This window comes from Manis javanica, chromosome 10 (genome assembly GCF_040802235.1).
Source record: "Manis javanica isolate MJ-LG chromosome 10, MJ_LKY, whole genome shotgun sequence".
NCBI classification, from domain to species: domain Eukaryota; kingdom Metazoa; phylum Chordata; class Mammalia; order Pholidota; family Manidae; genus Manis; species Manis javanica.
In genome coordinates this window covers 697,759-715,715 of record NC_133165.1, presented here as the reverse complement: position 1 = coordinate 715,715, position 17,957 = coordinate 697,759, and the positions used below count along the sequence as shown (strand labels likewise).

The following is a 17,957-nucleotide window of genomic DNA, read 5'->3' as shown; positions in this document are numbered from 1 at the left end:
TGGAAGACACCCACTGTCCTCCTGACCCGAGGCATCTTCCTTGGGGATGAGAGAACTGGTGAGCTGTAAACACTCAGGGTCACGTGCCATGCTTGGTGGAATGTTCGTGAGGCTGAGGCAGCACCCAGACATGACCGCCGCAGGGTTCTTGCTGCGCACTCAGAAGCGTTTACATTTTGAGGGGGAAACGCACAGCACCGCCAGAGCCTTCCAAGACTGCTCAGCAGCTTAGGAGACAGGAGACTATTAAGCTAACATCTCCTTCCTTGAAATTTTATCAAGTTTTCTCCTCCACTCAACAATTTCTCATCTCACCCCTCACTGCGGCCGCTTCTGTCCTAGCATGCCTACATGGGTCCACTCCTGCTCATCTCCTTACTGGGGGCTTCTCCGGGGCAGTCCCCAGCACCCTCAGAAAAGTAAAAGCTACAGCTCAGTTGGGGAAATAAGACAGGCGCAAGACAGAAATGGCCAAATAATAGAAGGGCTAAAACAACGGTTTACTTATTCACTTGCTCTGCAGCCACCCCTTTGAAAAGCACAGGTGTCAGGAGGGTACGACCAAAGTCACCAGCTGGCCTTGGGTCCCCCTTTTGCTCATGACAAAGCCCATCCCTACCTGAGGATGGCCACCCTGGAGGCACTCAGGACCTGTTGCATGTGGTGTGATGTATCCTCAAAAGCACAACTCCACTGTGTTCCTGAAAAACTGTCTATTTACATACACACAAAAAACATGTGGGAAGACCCACCACAGCGATCACAGTGGCTATCGGAGGCAGCAGGGCTGCTGGCGTCTCTCATTCTCATCCTTTTGCTCATAAAGTGTCTGTCTTTTCCAGATGCATCATCTTGCATTTTCTGTATCACAGTCACTTCTAATTAAAACAAAAAAATTCTTCTCATTAGTTTTGGACTTTTTTCCTGCACGAGCTAGTGAGAGCAAAGTATAGGTTCAGTTTGAATGACTATTGCTGAAACAAAATAACACAACCAAACAGGTCACAACCATGCCAGGCCAGAAAGGTGGTCTTAGTTTCTTGCTCCTACTGACAGTGTAGCCTGAGCTATGTTTAGGTCAAATCCTGGTCTCTCCATCTTTAAAAAGTGAATATACTTGTATACGCCCCACCTCCCTGAGAAATATAATTTACCGAGGTTTGCCAGACATTTAGAGCACTTCTGCAGAGGTCTCGTGAGAAGCCATTCTATTGCCATACAGCCAGTGGCCCTCGAACATCAAGGGGAGAAACCTCCAAATAACTTTGGCACCAAAGACATACAAAGATAAAACCTTCCACTAGAAGCTTAAGTAAATAAAAGCTTCCCTTTATTATTTTGTATTTAATTCTGAATTAAGGTTTCCTATTAGGCAGTACTTGGAAAACATATTATCATTTACTTACTCAAAATATCACCCTGTAATATTTGTCAAAAGAAATACTCCTCAGTTTCATTCTAGTAAATCGTTGCTTTGCTAAAAATAGAGATTCGCAGAGCTGAGAAAAGTTCATTATTTCTGGTACTGTTTGACAATGTATTCCACAATTCATATAGACTTATTTCCTCAATTCCTATTGTGGAAAAAAAGGTAAACAAAAGAATTGATGGGAGGGCTTAAAAGGCTTCCTTTTTTAATGAGATGCAAAAACAAAAAATGGGGGGGGGGCCACGGGACGGTGTGGGGGGGCACTTGGCTTAATTTCACATCACCAAATTAAGACTTATTGTCGATTTGTTAGTTTGTAAAACTAACACCAATTTATACCCACCACAGTACATTATAAAATAACAAGGTTAATAGCTCTTCTGCCAGTTACTCTGTGTCAGAAAGCGAATGAGCTGCAAACTGGTTTACACTGGATTACAGGTATCACCAGAACTGCTCCCAAAACATGGCAACGCTGTACAAAGACCACAAATCCAAAAGCACACGCTGCAACCGACACCTTTCCTCTGGATCTGAAATCTTTTGCACGGATTCGCTGGGCATCGACTATCAGGCAAAGAGCCGGCTGCGATCTGCTGGCATTCTGCTCTGCTTCCACGGGGGTCAGCGCGGCCAGGCGCGCCACCCAAGTCCGTCAGTTCGGGGACGCGTGTAAGCAGGACAGAAACGGTCAAACGCAACGTCGAAGCCTACGGACGGATGCCTGTTCCCTCGCTGAGCGCCGCGGGCGCCGCCCTAAGCTCTCGCCCTGGCGGCGGCCGGAGTTCCGTGCGCCTCAGGACGATCGCTGGGCTCCGGCTCCTGTTCCTCCAGCACCTGTCTCAGCCAGTGATCCGCGCCGGTCTCCCGCCTAAGGAAGCACCAGACGACCAGAACCAGGAGGGCCAGGCTGCAGGGCAGGACCCTCCACCAGGGTCTCTGCTGCTCCCTTCCCAGGGAACGCTCCACTCTCCAGCAGGACGGGCTGGCTCTGCTGGAGGAAAAGTGAACGGCACGACTGAGGTCGTCCTCCTCGCCCCGGGCCGTGGGCTGGGCGCGAGCCCCGGTACCGGGAGGCGAAGGCAGGCTTCCGGAAGCCCTGCGCCCTGGCCTCAGCACCCGGACGGCCCTGGAAGAGAGAGGGAGAGCAGTGAGCGGGCCGCCCGCCGCTGCCGCCCTCAGCCCGCCGCCACCGCGCGCAGCTCACCTTGCCGCGGGCACACTGAGGACCCGGTTCATCGTGACCCGGGTTCCTCGATGGGCGCTGCGGCGCGCCACATTTGCGTCACTTCCGTCGCGCGAACCGGAAAACCGTTTGCCGTTCGAGGCCTCCGCTTACGACGGCGGAACGTGGGCTCAGTCGCGCAGCGGAAATAACGCACATCCTCCGGCGGCCTCTTCCGTCTCAGGCCCGCCCAGCTGGCCGCGAGGCGTGCCGGGAAGTGTAGTTCGCCGCCCGCCGAACAGGCTTGGGGCCGGTGGATCCCTGAGCTCCAGGAACAGGCTCGAGGCTGGCCGGCGGGGACGGGGCGCCGGTCGTCCTCCGCGAGGTCGCCTCCGAGTGGGTCTCCGTCAGTCCGGGCTTGGTCACTGGGCCGAGAGCGGCGCCCATATCCGCACCCTTCTTGCGCCGCGGGCGCGGTCCCTGGACTCCCCCTCCCCGCGGTCTGGCGGCGCCGTTTGCTCGCCTCCCGGGACTTCCAACCACAGGAGTCATCGTGTCCCCTCGATGGGTGCCCCCGTCAGGCGGGAGCTGCCCCAGCCCGCGCTGCGCCCAAGCCTGCACCGTGGGGACCGCAGCCCCCGCCCGCGCCCCGGCGCCCGGCGTTGCTCGCGGCCGCGCTTGGAGGGCTGCGTGGGTCCAGCCACCGCGCAGGAGCCGGAAGCGTGGCGCCTCCTCCCCGGGAGGCAATCGTGCCCGCGGGCCCGCCTGTCCACGCCAGCAGGACCGCGCGTGCGCACGGCCTAGCCCAGCACCCTCTGTAGACGAGGCTGCAACGGCCCCTGGGGTCCTCCGCGCGCCCCACAGGAGTCGGGCCGAGAGGGTGACCCTCAGGCTGGCCCGGGCTTTCTGCTCTACCCGGTTCCCCAGTCAGCTTCCCAGGAGCCTTCAAGGCTCTGCTGAGCCGCCCTCCCTGAAGACCACAGAGGAGCTTCAGCACACCGGGCGCCATCACAGACTCTGGGGATATAAGTGCGTGTGTTGGGGGCGCGGGGGTGACCTGCTGACTAAATCCGATCATGAGGCCACCTTGTGCTGCCTCCCTAGTTAATCACCTTTGCCTCTGGAGCACCCCTGTCCTGTACATGCTTCCTGGCAGGAGAAGCGCCAGCCTCAGGGCCCAGTTCTGAGCCCCCAGGAAGGGCAAGGGTGGGGGCGGGAGGTGTTCAGAGCTCGGCAACATATGGAAGCCCAGCCCCGACACCCGCTGGCAGCTCAGCTCCCAGCCCAAGGCTGTGTTCAGAGCGACTGTGTCAACAGAGGCACCTGTGTGCCCAGGTCCTTCTCACTGGGCCCCACCCCACCTGTTCCAGTCCAGCACCCCACCCGGGATCACTGCCAAACCAACTCATCACAGGAGACCCAGGAGCACCCTCTGTGGGCAGGACAAGGGGGCTTGACGTGTGGGGAGGATGAGCCAGAATCCTGGTGTGCAGCCTGAAGGGCTTCCTAGAGGAGTTGGAGATCAAAGAGCTCCGAGGTCAGGGATGCAGCTGCTGACTATTGCTGCCGCAGCTACCTCGTTAAGATGCTTTAGGGCATCTGGGCACAAGCTGCCCCGGGACAGCAGAGTTGGGGCAGAGCTGGGAGGCAGAGGCAAGGGCTGAGGCTTCATCCAGGGTGAGGCAGCCTCCGAGGCGCCACTAAATCCACCTCAGTCTGCAACACCGCCTTGGATGGATGACAGAAATAGGACACCTTGGACAGGTGACTTGACCCTGCAGCCTCTGCTTCCTCCCCTGTAAAATGGGATCGTACACCCATCGGGCTGCTGCAAGGACCTTTTCTATGCAGGAGACCCTGGCAGTGCCTAAGACAACTGTTAGGATTGCTTAGGGGCCAACAAGGGCATGCCCTTCCATCCTGTGGCAGTGGAGCCACCAGGTTCCTAGCGGGGCTGACCGGCTGCAGTCTGGGAGGAGCATCACATGCCCACAAGGCAAGCGAATCCACGTGTCCAAACAACCCCTCTTCTGTCCCCAACTCCTGCTACCACTTGGTCACCGTTGTAGGTGAAGGCACTATGCAACAGACACGGGGCCTGTAGGGTCTTACCCGGACAGCAGCCCCACACTCCGGGAGCCAACCTAGCGCTCACAGCTGGGATCTCCCGTGGACATAAACAATTTCAGAAAACATCAACATTGGCCAACTCTGTGACCACGATGGCTCACGACAAACCGAGAGCCCTCTGTAATCACACTGAACACGACCAAGATGTGAGCATGGTCCAAACCTCAAGGCACACCAAACACCCAATCCTGGATGACAAAGGGATGGCTGTCCTTCACCAGGCACGGCTGGAGCCCCACCTTGCCTGCCCTCCTTCTGTAAGATGTACTAAGAAGCTGTGCAGGGCTGATGGTGTTCCCCCAGATCCACATCTGCCTGGAACCTCCACACACACACTTGACTGGAAATAGGGTCTTTGTGGGTGTAATTAGTTAATGTGAGGTCACACTGGATGGGGTGGCCCTAAATCCAGTGCCTGGTGTCCTTATAAGAGGGGAAGAAAGTTGCAGACACACAGGGAGATGGCCGCGTGGAGAGGAGTCGGAGGGGGCTGGAGCGCGGCGTCCCCAAGCCCGGGGTGCCTGAGAGGGAGGCCGGCGCGGAATCCCTGCTGGGTGCTTCATGGGAGTGCGGCCCTGCCAGCATCTTGGTCTCTGGCCTCTGGCCTCCGGAACTGCGGAAACAACTTCCTGTTGCTTTAAGCCCCCTAGCTTGTGGTCCGCTGTTATGGCCACCCCAGGAGACTAATAAAGGCCTCAACTGCAGTCACCCAGCTTCCTGACACAAATATTGCAGAGCAGAGCCCCTCACACAATGCAGCCTGAGCCCACAGCTCCGGAGACACCTGGCTGTGGTGTGTTCTCCCTCACTTAAACCCACCTAGTCCAACAGGTGTGTTCCCAGTGGCCTGTGGCTGGAGGGCAATGCTGCCCGAATGCTGTGGGTATCTGACCCTCCCATGCAGTGGAGCCCAGAGCAGGAAAAGCCACAACCAGGTGTCCAGGGCCGTGCCTCTAGGCCCTCCCCACTGACCCAAGCAGGCCCCAGCTGGGCCCTGGGTGACAGGTGCCTGGCCTGGTGTCGCCTGCTCTAGTCTGCGGTCTCCCCTCCCCAACCCCTCAGGGGCATAAACCAACACCTCAGCCTTCATTATCTCAAAGCATACAGGGAAACCTGGACAAGAGGCCTAACGTCCCGTTAATGGGCGGGGAGGCTGCAGCCCTCCTGTGCCCAGTGGTGGGAGTAATTCACTGTAGCGCCACTTGAGAGCTGACATATTGGAGCTATTGATTTTCTACGGGAAGATCAATACAGGGTGCGTGGGGACTGGCAGGTCTGCTGCCTTGAGGAGAGCAGAGCTTTCCTCCAGGACCGAAGCCTTACCACAGGGGAGAGGGCTGCTGGGGCAGGGTGGACACAGAGCCGCCTACAGCTGGAGGCTGCCTGCCATGGGAGGCCAGATGGGAGCAGCTGCTGGGACACATGCTCAGCCCCCAGCCCTGTCCAGGGGCCTTGGGACACCCATGCCACTCGGCCTGGCCCCGCCAGCCACCCAACACCTGGCTGAACCAGTGTGGCAGAGAGCAAGGAGAGGATACTTCACTGACACCCCAAATAACCCCGACCCGGCCTCGCCCTCAGCTGTCCCTAGCCACCCCGTGTAGACCCTGGGGCTGCTGCAGTAGCCCTCTCCCCATGGTCTGGCCTCAGGCTGCTCTGTCCAGATGCCAGGTCCACACTGTGCTGCACAGGCCCCTTCCCAAACACCTGTCTGCCCCAGCATCTCCCCCACTTGAATTCCCTTGTCCACACTGGGCTTTCCTTCTTGGCCTCTGCTCGGGCAGAGAAAAGCACTGGGATTGTGCCAGCCAAGGAGGATCTCCCCCGTGCTGGCACGTGTGGACAGCCTCCCCGTGGCTGGCACGCGCGGACAGCACCTTGCTGGGCCATTGCAGGACCCAAAGCCCCAGCCATGGCCCCAGCCCCACTGACTGGGGGCCTGAGGCCAAGACAGGAAAGTAGGCCTGTGGGGTGGGGGGTGACAGGGGCCCCATTATCACCCCAGTATTTGGCTGCAGAGATGGAGGGAGGGGCAGAGTCCTGGCTCCCTGCACTGGGAGGAAGGGCCAGACCCCGTGCCCAGGGCAAGGGGGCCTGCCCACCACCCGACCCTTTTCAGTCAACGCTTCCAGCTCCTGCTGGCGCTGAACAAGTGAGCCATGCCGAGTGGCCTAGAACATCACTGATTTTTATCATGCGATCCTGGAGGTCAGACGTCCAGAATGGGTTCCCCTGGTCCAAAACCAAAGAGGCTCCAGGGGACGGTCACTCCACTTCCAATCGCCTTCCAGGTTCTGGAGACGGATCCAGTCCTTGACTGTGGAGCCCGCCGCCTTCAGAGCCAGCAGTGACCGTGCCCCAGCCCCCTGGCCTCCCTGGATCACCTCCCACTTTGGGGCCCTCACTCCCCTGGAGGCCTGGGTCTTTCCCAGGCTGCGCCCTCTTCTGGACACCTTTGCTTCCACGGCTGGGCCAGGTGAGGGCCCTCCTTTGCCCAGCGGGGGAACCTGAAGGAGGGCAGGGGAGTCTCACCTTCCTGGCCCCCCTTGCAGCCCAGCCTGCAGGCACAGGTGCGGGCCTGAGCCTTCGCCCTCCCCGCACTTCCCGCAGCCCCTGCAGCCCCACCTCCTCCAGCCGGGTCCCCAGTCCGTCCCCAGGCCCCCGCCCTGCCTCTCCCTGAGCAGCAGGGGGCGCCGAGGCTGCATCAGGGTAGCTGCTGGTCCCTCCCTGGGGTCGGACACAGTCCGCAGTGGGCAGGGCAGGACCTCCCCAGGCCCGGGGCCCCAGCAGCTGGGGAGCCACCTGGGACCCTGAGCCTGGGCCCCCCGCAGGTCTTGGCTGACAGGTAGGCTGCACGGGGTGAGAGGGAGGGCACTTCCTGGGATGAAAAGTATCCCCCAAGCTCATCTACCTGAACCTCAGAATGTGAGCTCACATGGAATAGGGTCTGTGCAGACATGGTCAAGTTACAGTGTGGTCAGCCTGAGTCCAGCAACAGGCCCTTCACAGAGGGAGCTGGACAGGCTGTGGCTGGAGCAGGGCCGCCCTACAGCCTGGATCCAGACAAGCGTCAGCAGAACCTGGGGTCTGCAGACAGAACCCGGGCCGTGCCTAAGGCCGATCTCCAGAGGGCTGAGGTTCAAGCACAGACTGGACTTGTGGGCCTGACCCCAGCCAGAGCCCTCCCTGGGGCCTGGCCTCCTCCAGGATGTGGTAAAGGGGCCATACAGGCTAGGGAGTCTGGTGTGTCTCTGCCCCTCCCCTCGCCCTGCAGCCTTCCCCCGGGACCTGCCTGCAGGGCCCTGCACCTCAGGACCCCCTTCCTGGTCCTGCTCCAGGTCATTAGCTGGTTGTGAGACAGCAGTCACCCCGAAGACCCACTCCTGCCCGGTAGCAGGCTTGGCTTGGGGTGGGTCCCATTCTTGGGGCTGAACTTTAATTTCCCTATCACTTCCCTGTGGGGTCAGCCCAGGCACTGAGACCCTCCAGGTGGCCAGATGACTGGCAGCAGTCAGGGGTACCTGGGTCTCTGCCCACACCCCACGGCAGTGACTGGGGGGAACCTGGAGCCGCAGGGCAAGGACCTGGGAGGAGGGGCGAGCCTCCATGGCTGGGGGGCCCAGGGCTGGGGCTCACGCGGAATAGGAGGGGGCTGCTGGCCCTTCCCCAGAACATGGCCCATAAGCCATGGTGGCTCCGATGGGATTTGAGCAAAGTGCCAGCCGCAGCCGCGTCTGGTCACTGACAAGGGGCACTTCCTGGGATGAAAAGTATCCCCCAAGCTCATCTACCTGAACCTCAGAATGTGAGCTCACATGGAATAGGGTCTGTGCAGACGTGGTCAAGTTACAGTGTGGTCAGCCTGAGTCCAGCAACAGGCCCTTCACAGAGGGAGCTGGACAGGCAGCCGGGACAGAGGCCGGATGCAGGCAGGCTGGGTGCCAGGGAGTGCCCCACCAGACACCCAAGGGCACAGCCCTGACCCGCCTCCGCCTCCGCAGGGAGCCAAGCCTGATGCTCCTTGGTTTGAACTCCTGGGTCTCGGAGCAGAGGGTCCCTCTGCCGCTCTCAGCCCCTGCTTGTGGGGAGAGGTTTCGGCAGCCCCAGCCCTCAGCAGAGGGGCTGCCCACCCAAGGGCAGGTGTGCACAGGTGGCAGATACCCCTGGGGTCTTTTGCAGCAAGGACTTGCCCTGAGCACTTTCCAGGTGGGATGGCACCGGGCCCCCAAGGTGTGGGAGCCACAAACCGGGACTGGGGGTGGCGGCGGGAGGGGCTGAGAGGCTGGGCCCCTGGGAGCCCTGCTGGGTCTTCAACCAGCCCCTTCTGGGTACAGCCGGCCAGGGGCCCCTGAAGCTGGAGGGGGCCGGGTAAGGAGCCCCAGGGCCCCACCTGCATGAGCGTGCGCTGGGCCCCGGCCAGGCATCCCAGGGCCTCGTCCCAGGTCCTGTGTTGGCCCCGCACGTTCACCCAGCACGCCGCACACACGGGACACCCTCTAGAGGAGGCTCCTCCAGAAGTCAAAATAGCATGAAATTTAATTTTCCGCCTATTTGACAAGGCTTGGTCTGGGTCCTGATTGGCAGTGGAGATAAGGGTGCTCGGTCCCGAGCGTAAGCCAGCTGGGCCCGCAGCAAACACTCCACGGTCCCTGGGCAGGCTGAGGCTCCCCCCTCGGGGCCCGGGTTGCTGGGCGCTAAAGCAAACGGGCTCTATTTGTCCAGTCTGCGATGACAATGCGCTCACCAAATATTTGTCAGCCTAGCCGCTGTGCGGCCAGGCTATAAATGCCTGAGCCCAGGTGGAGGTGGCCTGCCCAGCAGGAGCTGCGGCCTCAGCAGGTAGGAGCTGGGCTGGGGGCAGGGGTGCTGCTGGGGGGGCTACCCCCACCCTGACCGGGCCTTCTCACCAGGTGGCCAGTGGGCTGTGGGGGCAGCTAAACCTTGGCTCTCCTTGAGTGGCCATCCCCATAGCCCAGTGCTGCAGCAGGGCACCCGGGCAGGGAGGAAGGAGCCCCCTGTAAACACAGAAGTGGCCCAGGCAGGGAGTGGGAGGCCCAAGCAGCCCCTGCCCTGCCCAGGTCGGCCTGAACGATACCCCTGGATTCCCCGACCTCTCTGGCTGGGGGATGTGCAAACTGGGGGACCCCTGTCTCCACACCACCTTCCCTTCCTTTCTCCCTCCTGCCCAGGGCTCTCCCGGCAGAGGGGCAGCCCCCATCCTGGGACGCGGGGCGCTGGGGCAGAGGCAGCCCCACCCGGTCAGGAACCTCCCCAGTCCTGCCCCAGGCCCACGTGCCCTCCCCACAGACCCCACCAAGCCACAAGTGCCCACTCAGGGGCACAGAGGTGTCCTCTCTCTCACGTCCCTTCCCAGCAGGGACAGAAACCCTGGGACCCGGACTGCACTTACTGGAATTCCACTGGGACGGGAGAAACTGCACCCGCTCAGGGCACTAGAGCAGCTCCTGGGCTGTGTGGGCATCTCTGGAGGTGGGACACTCCTGACCCCAGACTCCTGGTGAGGGGGCCAGGGGTACCCCCACTGCCTGCACCTAGCAGACGCCCCGTCGGCCAGCACGTCTATCGAGGCCACAGCTACCCCACGCTGGAACCAGGGCTCTGCCCTCCTGGTCCCCAAGCCCGCACGCACCCCAGCCCTTCACACCTCCCCTGCTTCCCTGCCCGCCGCCCCGGGTGCCCACCCCTGCCCTGCTCTGAGCCTGCGCCCTCTCCAAGTACAGGCCTGCGGGGCCCTGACCGCCCCTCCCCCTCCCCGGCCCTTCTGCGGCCAGTGCCTGTTGCTCCAGAAGCCTGGGAAGCGCAGGGCATGGCGGCAGGCGCAGTCCGGCCTCTCTGCGACTTCTGGCTGCCCCCGCCCTCCCTCCGGCCCTTCCTGCCCTCAGACCCGGAGTCTCCAGACACTTCTGAGGAGGAGGAGGAGGAGGAGAGAGGGGAGCCAGGGGCCTGCTGCCCAGCTTCCCAAGACGCAGCCCCTCCCGGTCCCGGCAGCCCCGAGACCCCGCGGCAGCTGCTGCGCTTTTCCGAGCTCATCAGCGGCGACATCCAGCGGTACTTTGGCCGCGAGGGCCGGGGACAGGACCCCGGAGCCTGCAGCATCTGTGCCGGCAGCCGCCTGGCCGGCAGCTCGGCCCGGGAGCTCTACTGCTCAGACCCGGGGTGCCTGGCCCGGGGCGGGGCCCCGGAAGACGACGAGGCTGCCGAGCCCGAGGCCCAGTCGCCCAGGGGTCCCGAAGGGCAGGCGCGTGGGCCGGGCCTCACCCGGGACTCGGTGCTGCCGCTGGGGCCCCTGGCCGAGCTCTTTGACTACGGGCTGCTGCGGTGCTCTGGGCTGGGGGTGGCTGCCGGCCGCCGGCTGAGGCTGCGGCGCAAGTACGGCCACATCACCCCCATGACCCAGAGGAAGCTGCCCCCCTCCTTCTGGAAGGAGCCGGCGCCCAGCCCCCTGGGTCTGCTCCACCCCGGCACTCCTGATTTCAGCGACCTGCTGGCCAGCTGGTCAGCGGAGGCCAGCCCCGAGCTGCCTGGAGGGGGTATCCAGGCCCTGGAGGGGGTGCAGCTGGCCGAGGCTTAGCAAGAGGTGAGGGCGGTGAGGACTGCCTGTCCCTAGGGCGTCTGGACTCACTGCCCTCCTGGGAGGAGCCCCTGGGACCCTCTTAACCAGGGCAACCAGCAGGACAAACCAGCCCAGGTGGGGACATCACAGGCCCAGAAAGAGGGGCAAGGCTCACCCTGGGGCCTGGAGCTGCCACTGCAGAGGCCACTTGGGTGGGGAATGGGCAGGAGTCACTATACCTGGGCACCCCGCCCACAACAGGGGAGGGCTGGGCAGGAGCGGTGCCCCACCCTGGGCGAGCTCTGTTCTCCACCCGGACGAGACCCAGCCCGCGATTCCAGGTTGGCAGCAAAGGGCAGGCCTCCCACTGCCCAGCCACCTGGGAGGTCCCAGGGTGGCCCCTCCTCCAGGGTCCTGCTGCATGTGGCAGTACCAGCCTCTGTGGAATGAGCCGAGGGTTCCCTCAGAGGCGGGAATGGGCTACCGCCCAGTGCGTGCCCACACACCATTTGCTCCCTGGGTTAGGGCTGGAGAAGCCTTCCTTGGCCGGCCACCACACAGGAGTAAAGGGCAGAGCTGGCGGCCAGGGGGCAGAGGCTTGCGGGCTGGGGGCCTGGCTCTTGGGGAGGGTCTTCTTGGTCAGTCCCACAGCCTGGGCCTCATGCTGGTGGGAGGAACTCTGGACTCTGACAGTCACAGGGACTGGCACATTTATTTCTGGGAAAGGGACACGGATGTGAGCCGGTGGGCAGGCTCCCGGCTGAGGGCCTTCTCCAAGACCGTTCTCGGCCTCCTCTGGGCCACCAGGTTCATGAGGACTGCCTTCCACTGCAGCCACCTGCTCAGAGGCACGGCTCATGCCCTGGACCTCTGCCTCCACCCACTGCCCTCGGCTCCCCCCCAGCACCCCCTGGGCCTGGAGCGTTCCCAGAAGGCGGCTCCTGCTGCCCACCTCATGGCCTGATACACGCCCCACGGGGACCACCTCGCCAGGTGCCACGTCCTTGATGAAGAACTGCTGCATCACTAGAGACACAAGGACGCTCTTGCTGCCCGGCGTCAGGGCCCCCAGGCCCACCTCACTCCACAGCCGCATCACGCCCTCCCGCAGGACGGCCATCTCCTCTGCGTGCTGCGGGCATGGGGGCCCAGCACTCAACCCAGGAATCCGACAAGAGGCCGGGGCTCACGCAGGCTTTACCTACCTCTGGACGAACCAGGGTCTCATCTGCTGGGAAGCGCTGCTCAGTTTCCCAGACCAATGGAAGGGCTGTGGGGTGGGCCAGGCGGCATGGGGAGGGGGCGCGCCTCTCACCAGCCTGCTCTCGGGGAAGCCTGAGGTCTGGATGGCTTTGTTGTCCTGAAGGCTGTTTTCCAGTTTTATCATTTGGTTCTGAAACTAGACTCAGCCTCCTGATGGGCAGGGCCCCCAGCTGAGGGCAGCCGCTACCTGTCACCGGGGCTGGGGTCCTCACCCCATGGGGTCTGGGTGCACCACCCAGCCCAATGCCCGCTCCGTTCACCGAGACTGCTAATACCCACAGTGCTTGCGGGCGCCAGACAGAAGCCTCTGCTTGGTGCTGCCAAAGGCTGAGACACCCAGCAGGAGAGCTGGTTCCTGAGGACTCCCTGGGGCCCCCTGGTCTGCTGAGCGGGACGGGCAAGGGTGCAGGTTTACCGTGGCCAGCTTGCCCTGGATCTCGGCAATCTTCTGCCGGCAGTGGCCATCCCTGAGGTGCTGACGGATCCAGCAGGGCAGCCAGCTCCTGCCGCATGGCCCCGACCTCAAACTCCCTGTGGGCACAGGGGGCCAGGCTGTGGGACAGGGAGTGGGGAGGCTCTGGGCCGGTCACAGGGGCGCTCAGCCTTGCCACCCTCTAGTGGAGACTGGGGTGTCCCCAGCAGGTGACAGAGGGCGAGGCTGGAGTCTGTGCAGGCTGCTACAGGGCAGGGGCCGGGAGGGGTGCCCCGGGGAGGCCTTGTCCACACAGTAGGGTGGTTCTGAGACAGCTGTGCCCTCCCCAGAGGGTGAAAGAGCTCGTCCACCCCGGGGACCACAGTCCTGCCAGGTGACAGCTAGGAACAGGGTCTCCCCTGGCTTTGCCCTCTGCAGAGATCTTGAGGTCAGAGTCGCTCTTGTGAAGGAGGCACTTGTCGGAAACAGCCTCTGTCTGAAATGCGGGGCCAGGTAGGTAGCCAAGGACAGGATGTGGGGAGCAGGGAGGCGGAGCCAGCCCTCACCCACCTGCAGAACAGGCTGCCCACCTTCTCCTGCGCCTCCCACGGGTGGACCTTGGCCTCCTTCTGACACTGAGCCAGGCCCTCCAGTGATTTCAGCTCCGTGCCTCCCAATTCTCTCTGCCTGGAACACGGGCATCAGTGAGGGTGGAAGCCACCGAGCAAGAGTGGACAGGTGGAGGGCCCACAGGAGCAGAGATGGACCCGAGACAGTCATGCCCATGTGGTGGAGAGCTCTGGGGGGCTACGGGGCATGGCATCCACCTCGGGCTCCAAGCATGCCCACACAGGCCCCAGACAGCTCTCTGCAGACCCGGGTCCCACAGGCAGGGCCCCAGGCCGAGCAGAGCTCATCCCTAAGAAGGCCTGGCTTGGCTTGGGCGTCCACATGAAAGCCTGCTGCCCACCAGGAGCTGGAAGGGACAGTACCAGAGAGCAGCCTGCCTGCACCTACAGGAGATGGGGCGCAGGGGCAGCCCACAGCCTGGGAGTGTGCGCGCTCACAGAGGCGCTATTCACACTGCCAGAAAGGGCGACAGCCCTGCATCCGCTGGCCGAGGGACAGACAGACAAACCTGTGTGTGCACACAGTGGGCCCAGGTGCACCACAGCCGATGGGCCCCGGCACATTCCACCAGCGGGAGAAGCTGGATTCAGAAGGCCACAGAACACACCCAGAACACACAGCTCCAGAGGCAGAAAGCAGAGCATGGGCTGCCGGAGGCCGGGGAGGGCAGGGGCACGGGCGGCACAGGGCTTCCTCTTGGGGGATGGAAAGTTCAAAAGTGACTGTGGTCACAGCTGTACAACCCTGAACATGCAGACAGCCACTGAATTATATGCCTTAAAAGGGCAAACTATGGTGTCAATCAAATGTCAACTAAGCTGTTGTCGAAAGAGAAAAAAGCACCTGGGGGTGGGGCCCACCTTGCTGCCCCTTGGGGGAGCCCCTGCGGGGACCTGGGGGACAGGTGGGTGGGTGGGATGGAGAGGCCGAGTCGCCCGGCCCCAGGCAGCCCACGTCACCTCACTCAGCCTCAGGCTCAGGGCCAGGAAGCGGTCACCCAGGCCCTTCACCTGCCTGACTAGCTCAGCCACAGACGCCTCTGGGGCCTGGCTTCTCTCTCAGAGCTGGGCGGCCAGGTTGAGTGTGGGTGCCTGGGCAGGTGGGGGCCCCTCCAGGGAGCCCGGCCAGCCCCGTGCCCTCACCAGCTTCAGCGCACTGAGCGTCTCCCACTGGGCCAGCTCCCTGGCCAGCCGCATGGCCTCCAGGCTCTCCTGCGGGCAGGCAGCTCGCTCCCCCACCCCCGCACTGGCTCTCCTCCAAGTGCCCCCTGGTGTCCCTGGGGGTAGGTGCCACCTAGACTGCCCCTCAGCGCTGGGCCAGGGAGGTGAGCCCGGCTGCTGTCTCCAGAACCCAGGGAGCCGAGGACGGAGTGTGGTCACAGGGGCCCTTTGGCCTGGCAGGATCCCAGTGAGGCCAGTCCCGCGGCCGGGCGGGTAGGAAGCCCCGCCAGAGGGTGTGGCAGGCCTAGCCCTGGGCTCAGAGGCTGCGGGCCGCAAGGACGGCTCCTGTCCACCCACTGCCTCCCACACACCCCGACAGCCCCTTGGGACACGCGCCAGGCTGCCCGCATGGCCAGCAAGACGTGGTCCAGCGACAGCTGGTTCTGCTGCACCAACCTGGTCAACTGGACCACAGCCTTGTCCAGGCCCTGGCGCTGCCCACCCGGAGGCCTTCTTCCTGCTGCTGTGTGGGGCGGCCCTGAGCCCCCAGTGCCCCCAGGCGGCAGCCACAGCCGCCCACCTCCAGCTGCCCCTGCAGGGCCTGCACAGCTGCTGGGTCAGCTCGCTGAGCGGCTGCTGCCTGCTCTCCGGCTCCCCCTGCAGGCGGCTCTCTGCCTTCAGCCGCACGCACCCCGAGGCCTTCACCCTCTTCGGGGAGACGCACTGTCTGCAGGGATTCCCAGAGACCCAGGCCCAGCCAGCGGTCCCGGCACCCACCTGCTCCCGGGCCAGGGAGCTCTTCTGCAAGAAGCCGCACAGCTTGGCCTCCTTCTTCAGGAAGCGCAGGCTCATCTCCTTGCCGAGCTTGGTCACCTGGACCGGCGGGGTCGGTGGTGCCCGTGTGGTCGCCGTGGGCCTGGCTTCCCTACAGGATGCCCTCTTCCCTGCGTCCACCCCTGCACTGTCCACCCCCGACCACCTCAGGGCCTTCGAGTTGCTTTCTTGCCCAACCATCCTTATCAGAGGGGGCCCTAGGTCCTGTGTACCCTGTGGTCCCCAAGCCTAGCCGGGTGCACCAGGCTTAGGAGGCAGGCAAGGCTCCTGGGGCCATATGGCCCCGAGAAGGCCAGACTGAGGGGCTGTGAAGGGCCTGCTGGCCAAGCTCACCTGGGTCCAGAATATGCATGGTGTGACCATTGGTGACACAGTAGTCACCAAAACTGTACCCCGAGCTGGGAGCCTTTGGCAGCACAGTGAGCATGTGTGAGCACACGCCTGTACACAGTCACACACCCCTGCACGTGTGTGCACATCCTTCCCCCTTGCCCTCCAGGCCCAGTGTGGGGCCCCTTCCCCTCTTTCTCCTTCCGCTTGGCCCCTTAGTGCTGCACAAGAGTCTAAGGTGCAGGACACGAGGGGGCAAGGCCTAGGCCAGCTCTATCTGCACCCCACACACCACATGGCAGGTGTGCCCAGCCCCCAGCAGCCTCCCCACCCCGCGTAGAGCACCCTGGAGCAGGGCAGGCAAACGGTTTCTGTAAAGAGCTAGAGAGCAGACAGCTTAAGTTTAGGGGACACGGGGTCTCTGTCACAGCTTCTCAACTCTGCGGTTGGCACAAAAGCAGCCATGGACAGTAGTAAACGAACGCACATGGCCATGTGCCGATAAAACCTTATTTACAAAAACAGGTGGTGGGCTGCCGTTTGGGACCCCAGCCCTAGAATGCACTTGGGGAAGAGCCAGGTGCCCATGAGCATGCCTGGCATGTCGGGATCCTGGGCCCCAAGGCCTTCTGGAGCCCCTGGTTGGCAGTGGGGGGGGGGAGCACCACCGAAGCTAGGCAGCTGGGCTATGTGGGCACAGCTGGGGAGCACTTGGCTGGTGCACCCACCCATGTGCAGCATGGTTGCTGGTCTCTATTTGCAGAGCTGAGAGGCTGAGTCCCAAGTCACGCCCCCCCCCAACCCCACCCCAGTCCATGCCCACCTCCCAGGGCTCCAGAGCTGCATCAGCTGAGCTGCGTCATCAGGAAATTGACATCTACTTCCCCTAGAGGGTAGCACCCAAGCTAAAAATGGCTGTGGAAGGGGCTCAGGAGCCAGGGCCCCGTTTCTTCACCTGGGTGCCGGTCTCAGAGCAGCAGGAGCAGCCCCGGCCGAGGCAGTGCCAGCGGCCCACCTCTCGGGACGGAGGACGCACCCCCTCCCTCTCGGTGCTGTCTGGAGCGGCAGTCGCTGGCCACATGTGCTCCCCGAGTCTTTGAAATGTGGCTCATGTGCCCAAGGAAACAAGTTCAAGCTGTCTAACGTGTGAGCTGATTTCCACACACAGAGTCCCTGTGGCTGGTGGCCTCGGAGTCTCACAGCACAGGATCCGGAGGTCGCCCCCTAGGTCTGACCACACAGACGGAACCCAGAGGGCCAGCAGAGCGAGGAGGACCGGCTGGGGGTGCCGAGGTCTCTTCCGGAGGGGCCCTCTCTCGGGGAGCTCGCTGGCTGCCCAGATGCGGACCTGGCCTGGGATCAGCCTCCTTCCAGGGTACCTGCATCCTGGCCACCCCCCGACCTACCCTCTGGCTGGCCTCTGCCCGGCTCCTCTGCAGGGCGCCGCAGGCGACCTCCTGGTCCTGCTCTCCCGTCCCAGCTTCCTGGTCAGCTTGGCCAGCCTAGGGGCCATGGCCACGGGCCGCAGCAGCCTGGCCTACTACAGGGACTGGCGGGGACTCCGGACATGGAGAGTCCCTCTCAGCGTGGGGCCTGCACCTGGAGGGCCTAGGCCGACTACAGGCTGGCGGAGCAGGTGCACAACCCTGCCTGGGGAAACAGGCCAAGGACAAGACGCAGCTTCTGCCCCAGCCAGACGGCGAGACCGGGTCCCAGAAGCATGAAACCGCTGGGGCAGGGGGCGCCCAGGCTCGAGTCTCTATTTGCCCCAGAGGGTCCACAGCGGGGCCAAGGCCCACCATCACCCAGCAGCTTGGCGCTGAGGGCAGGACGCCTGCCCTGCTCGCTGACTCGCGCACGACTGCACAGTGGGTCCAGAGCCAGCCCCCGAGAGGGAGCCCGGAGGCGCTTACCTGAAGCCGGCCTCCTGCTCAGCATCCTGCCGCTCAGTGTCCTGCAGCGCCCGCTCCTTTCTGATCTGGGTCAGGGCCTCCCGGACAGCCACCAGCCTGACACACAAGAGCCGCTTC

The 17,957-nt window shown here is 63.0% G+C and overlaps 3 protein-coding genes across 3 annotated transcripts in view; 1 reads left to right on the top strand and 2 right to left on the bottom strand.

The window, feature by feature from the left end:
• Positions 1–479: 479 nt before the first annotated feature.
• UQCC4 (ubiquinol-cytochrome c reductase complex assembly factor 4) lies at positions 480–3,605 on the bottom strand. Its single transcript, XM_017645870.3, has 2 exons — positions 2,637–3,605; positions 480–2,558 (listed from the first exon to the last, which is right to left on the bottom strand). Exons 1-2 carry the CDS (start codon positions 2,666–2,668, stop codon positions 2,186–2,188), a joined length of 405 nt encoding a protein of 134 aa, XP_017501359.1. The 5' UTR covers positions 2,669–3,605; the 3' UTR covers positions 480–2,185.
• Positions 3,606–7,386: 3,781 nt separating this feature from the next.
• PERCC1 (proline and glutamate rich with coiled coil 1) lies at positions 7,387–11,450 on the top strand. The gene has a single exon (XM_073214399.1). It carries the CDS (start codon positions 10,552–10,554, stop codon positions 11,314–11,316), a length of 765 nt encoding a protein of 254 aa, XP_073070500.1. The 5' UTR covers positions 7,387–10,551; the 3' UTR covers positions 11,317–11,450.
• A 429-nt stretch (positions 11,451–11,879) lies between these two features.
• The window catches only part of CCDC154 (coiled-coil domain containing 154), a 9,193-nt gene continuing 3,115 nt past the window's right edge, over positions 11,880–17,957 (bottom strand). Inside the window, 12 exon segments of the mRNA XM_073214147.1 lie at positions 11,880–12,136; positions 12,251–12,274; positions 12,276–12,430; positions 12,614–12,697; positions 12,977–13,040; positions 13,042–13,088; positions 13,383–13,534; positions 13,785–13,986; positions 14,677–15,636; positions 17,307–17,398; positions 17,401–17,429; positions 17,841–17,936. Of these exon segments, the coding sequence (XP_073070248.1) occupies positions 12,010–12,136; positions 12,251–12,274; positions 12,276–12,430; positions 12,614–12,697; positions 12,977–13,040; positions 13,042–13,088; positions 13,383–13,534; positions 13,785–13,986; positions 14,677–15,636; positions 17,307–17,398; positions 17,401–17,429; positions 17,841–17,936 (2,032 nt within the window). The 3' untranslated portion in view covers positions 11,880–12,009.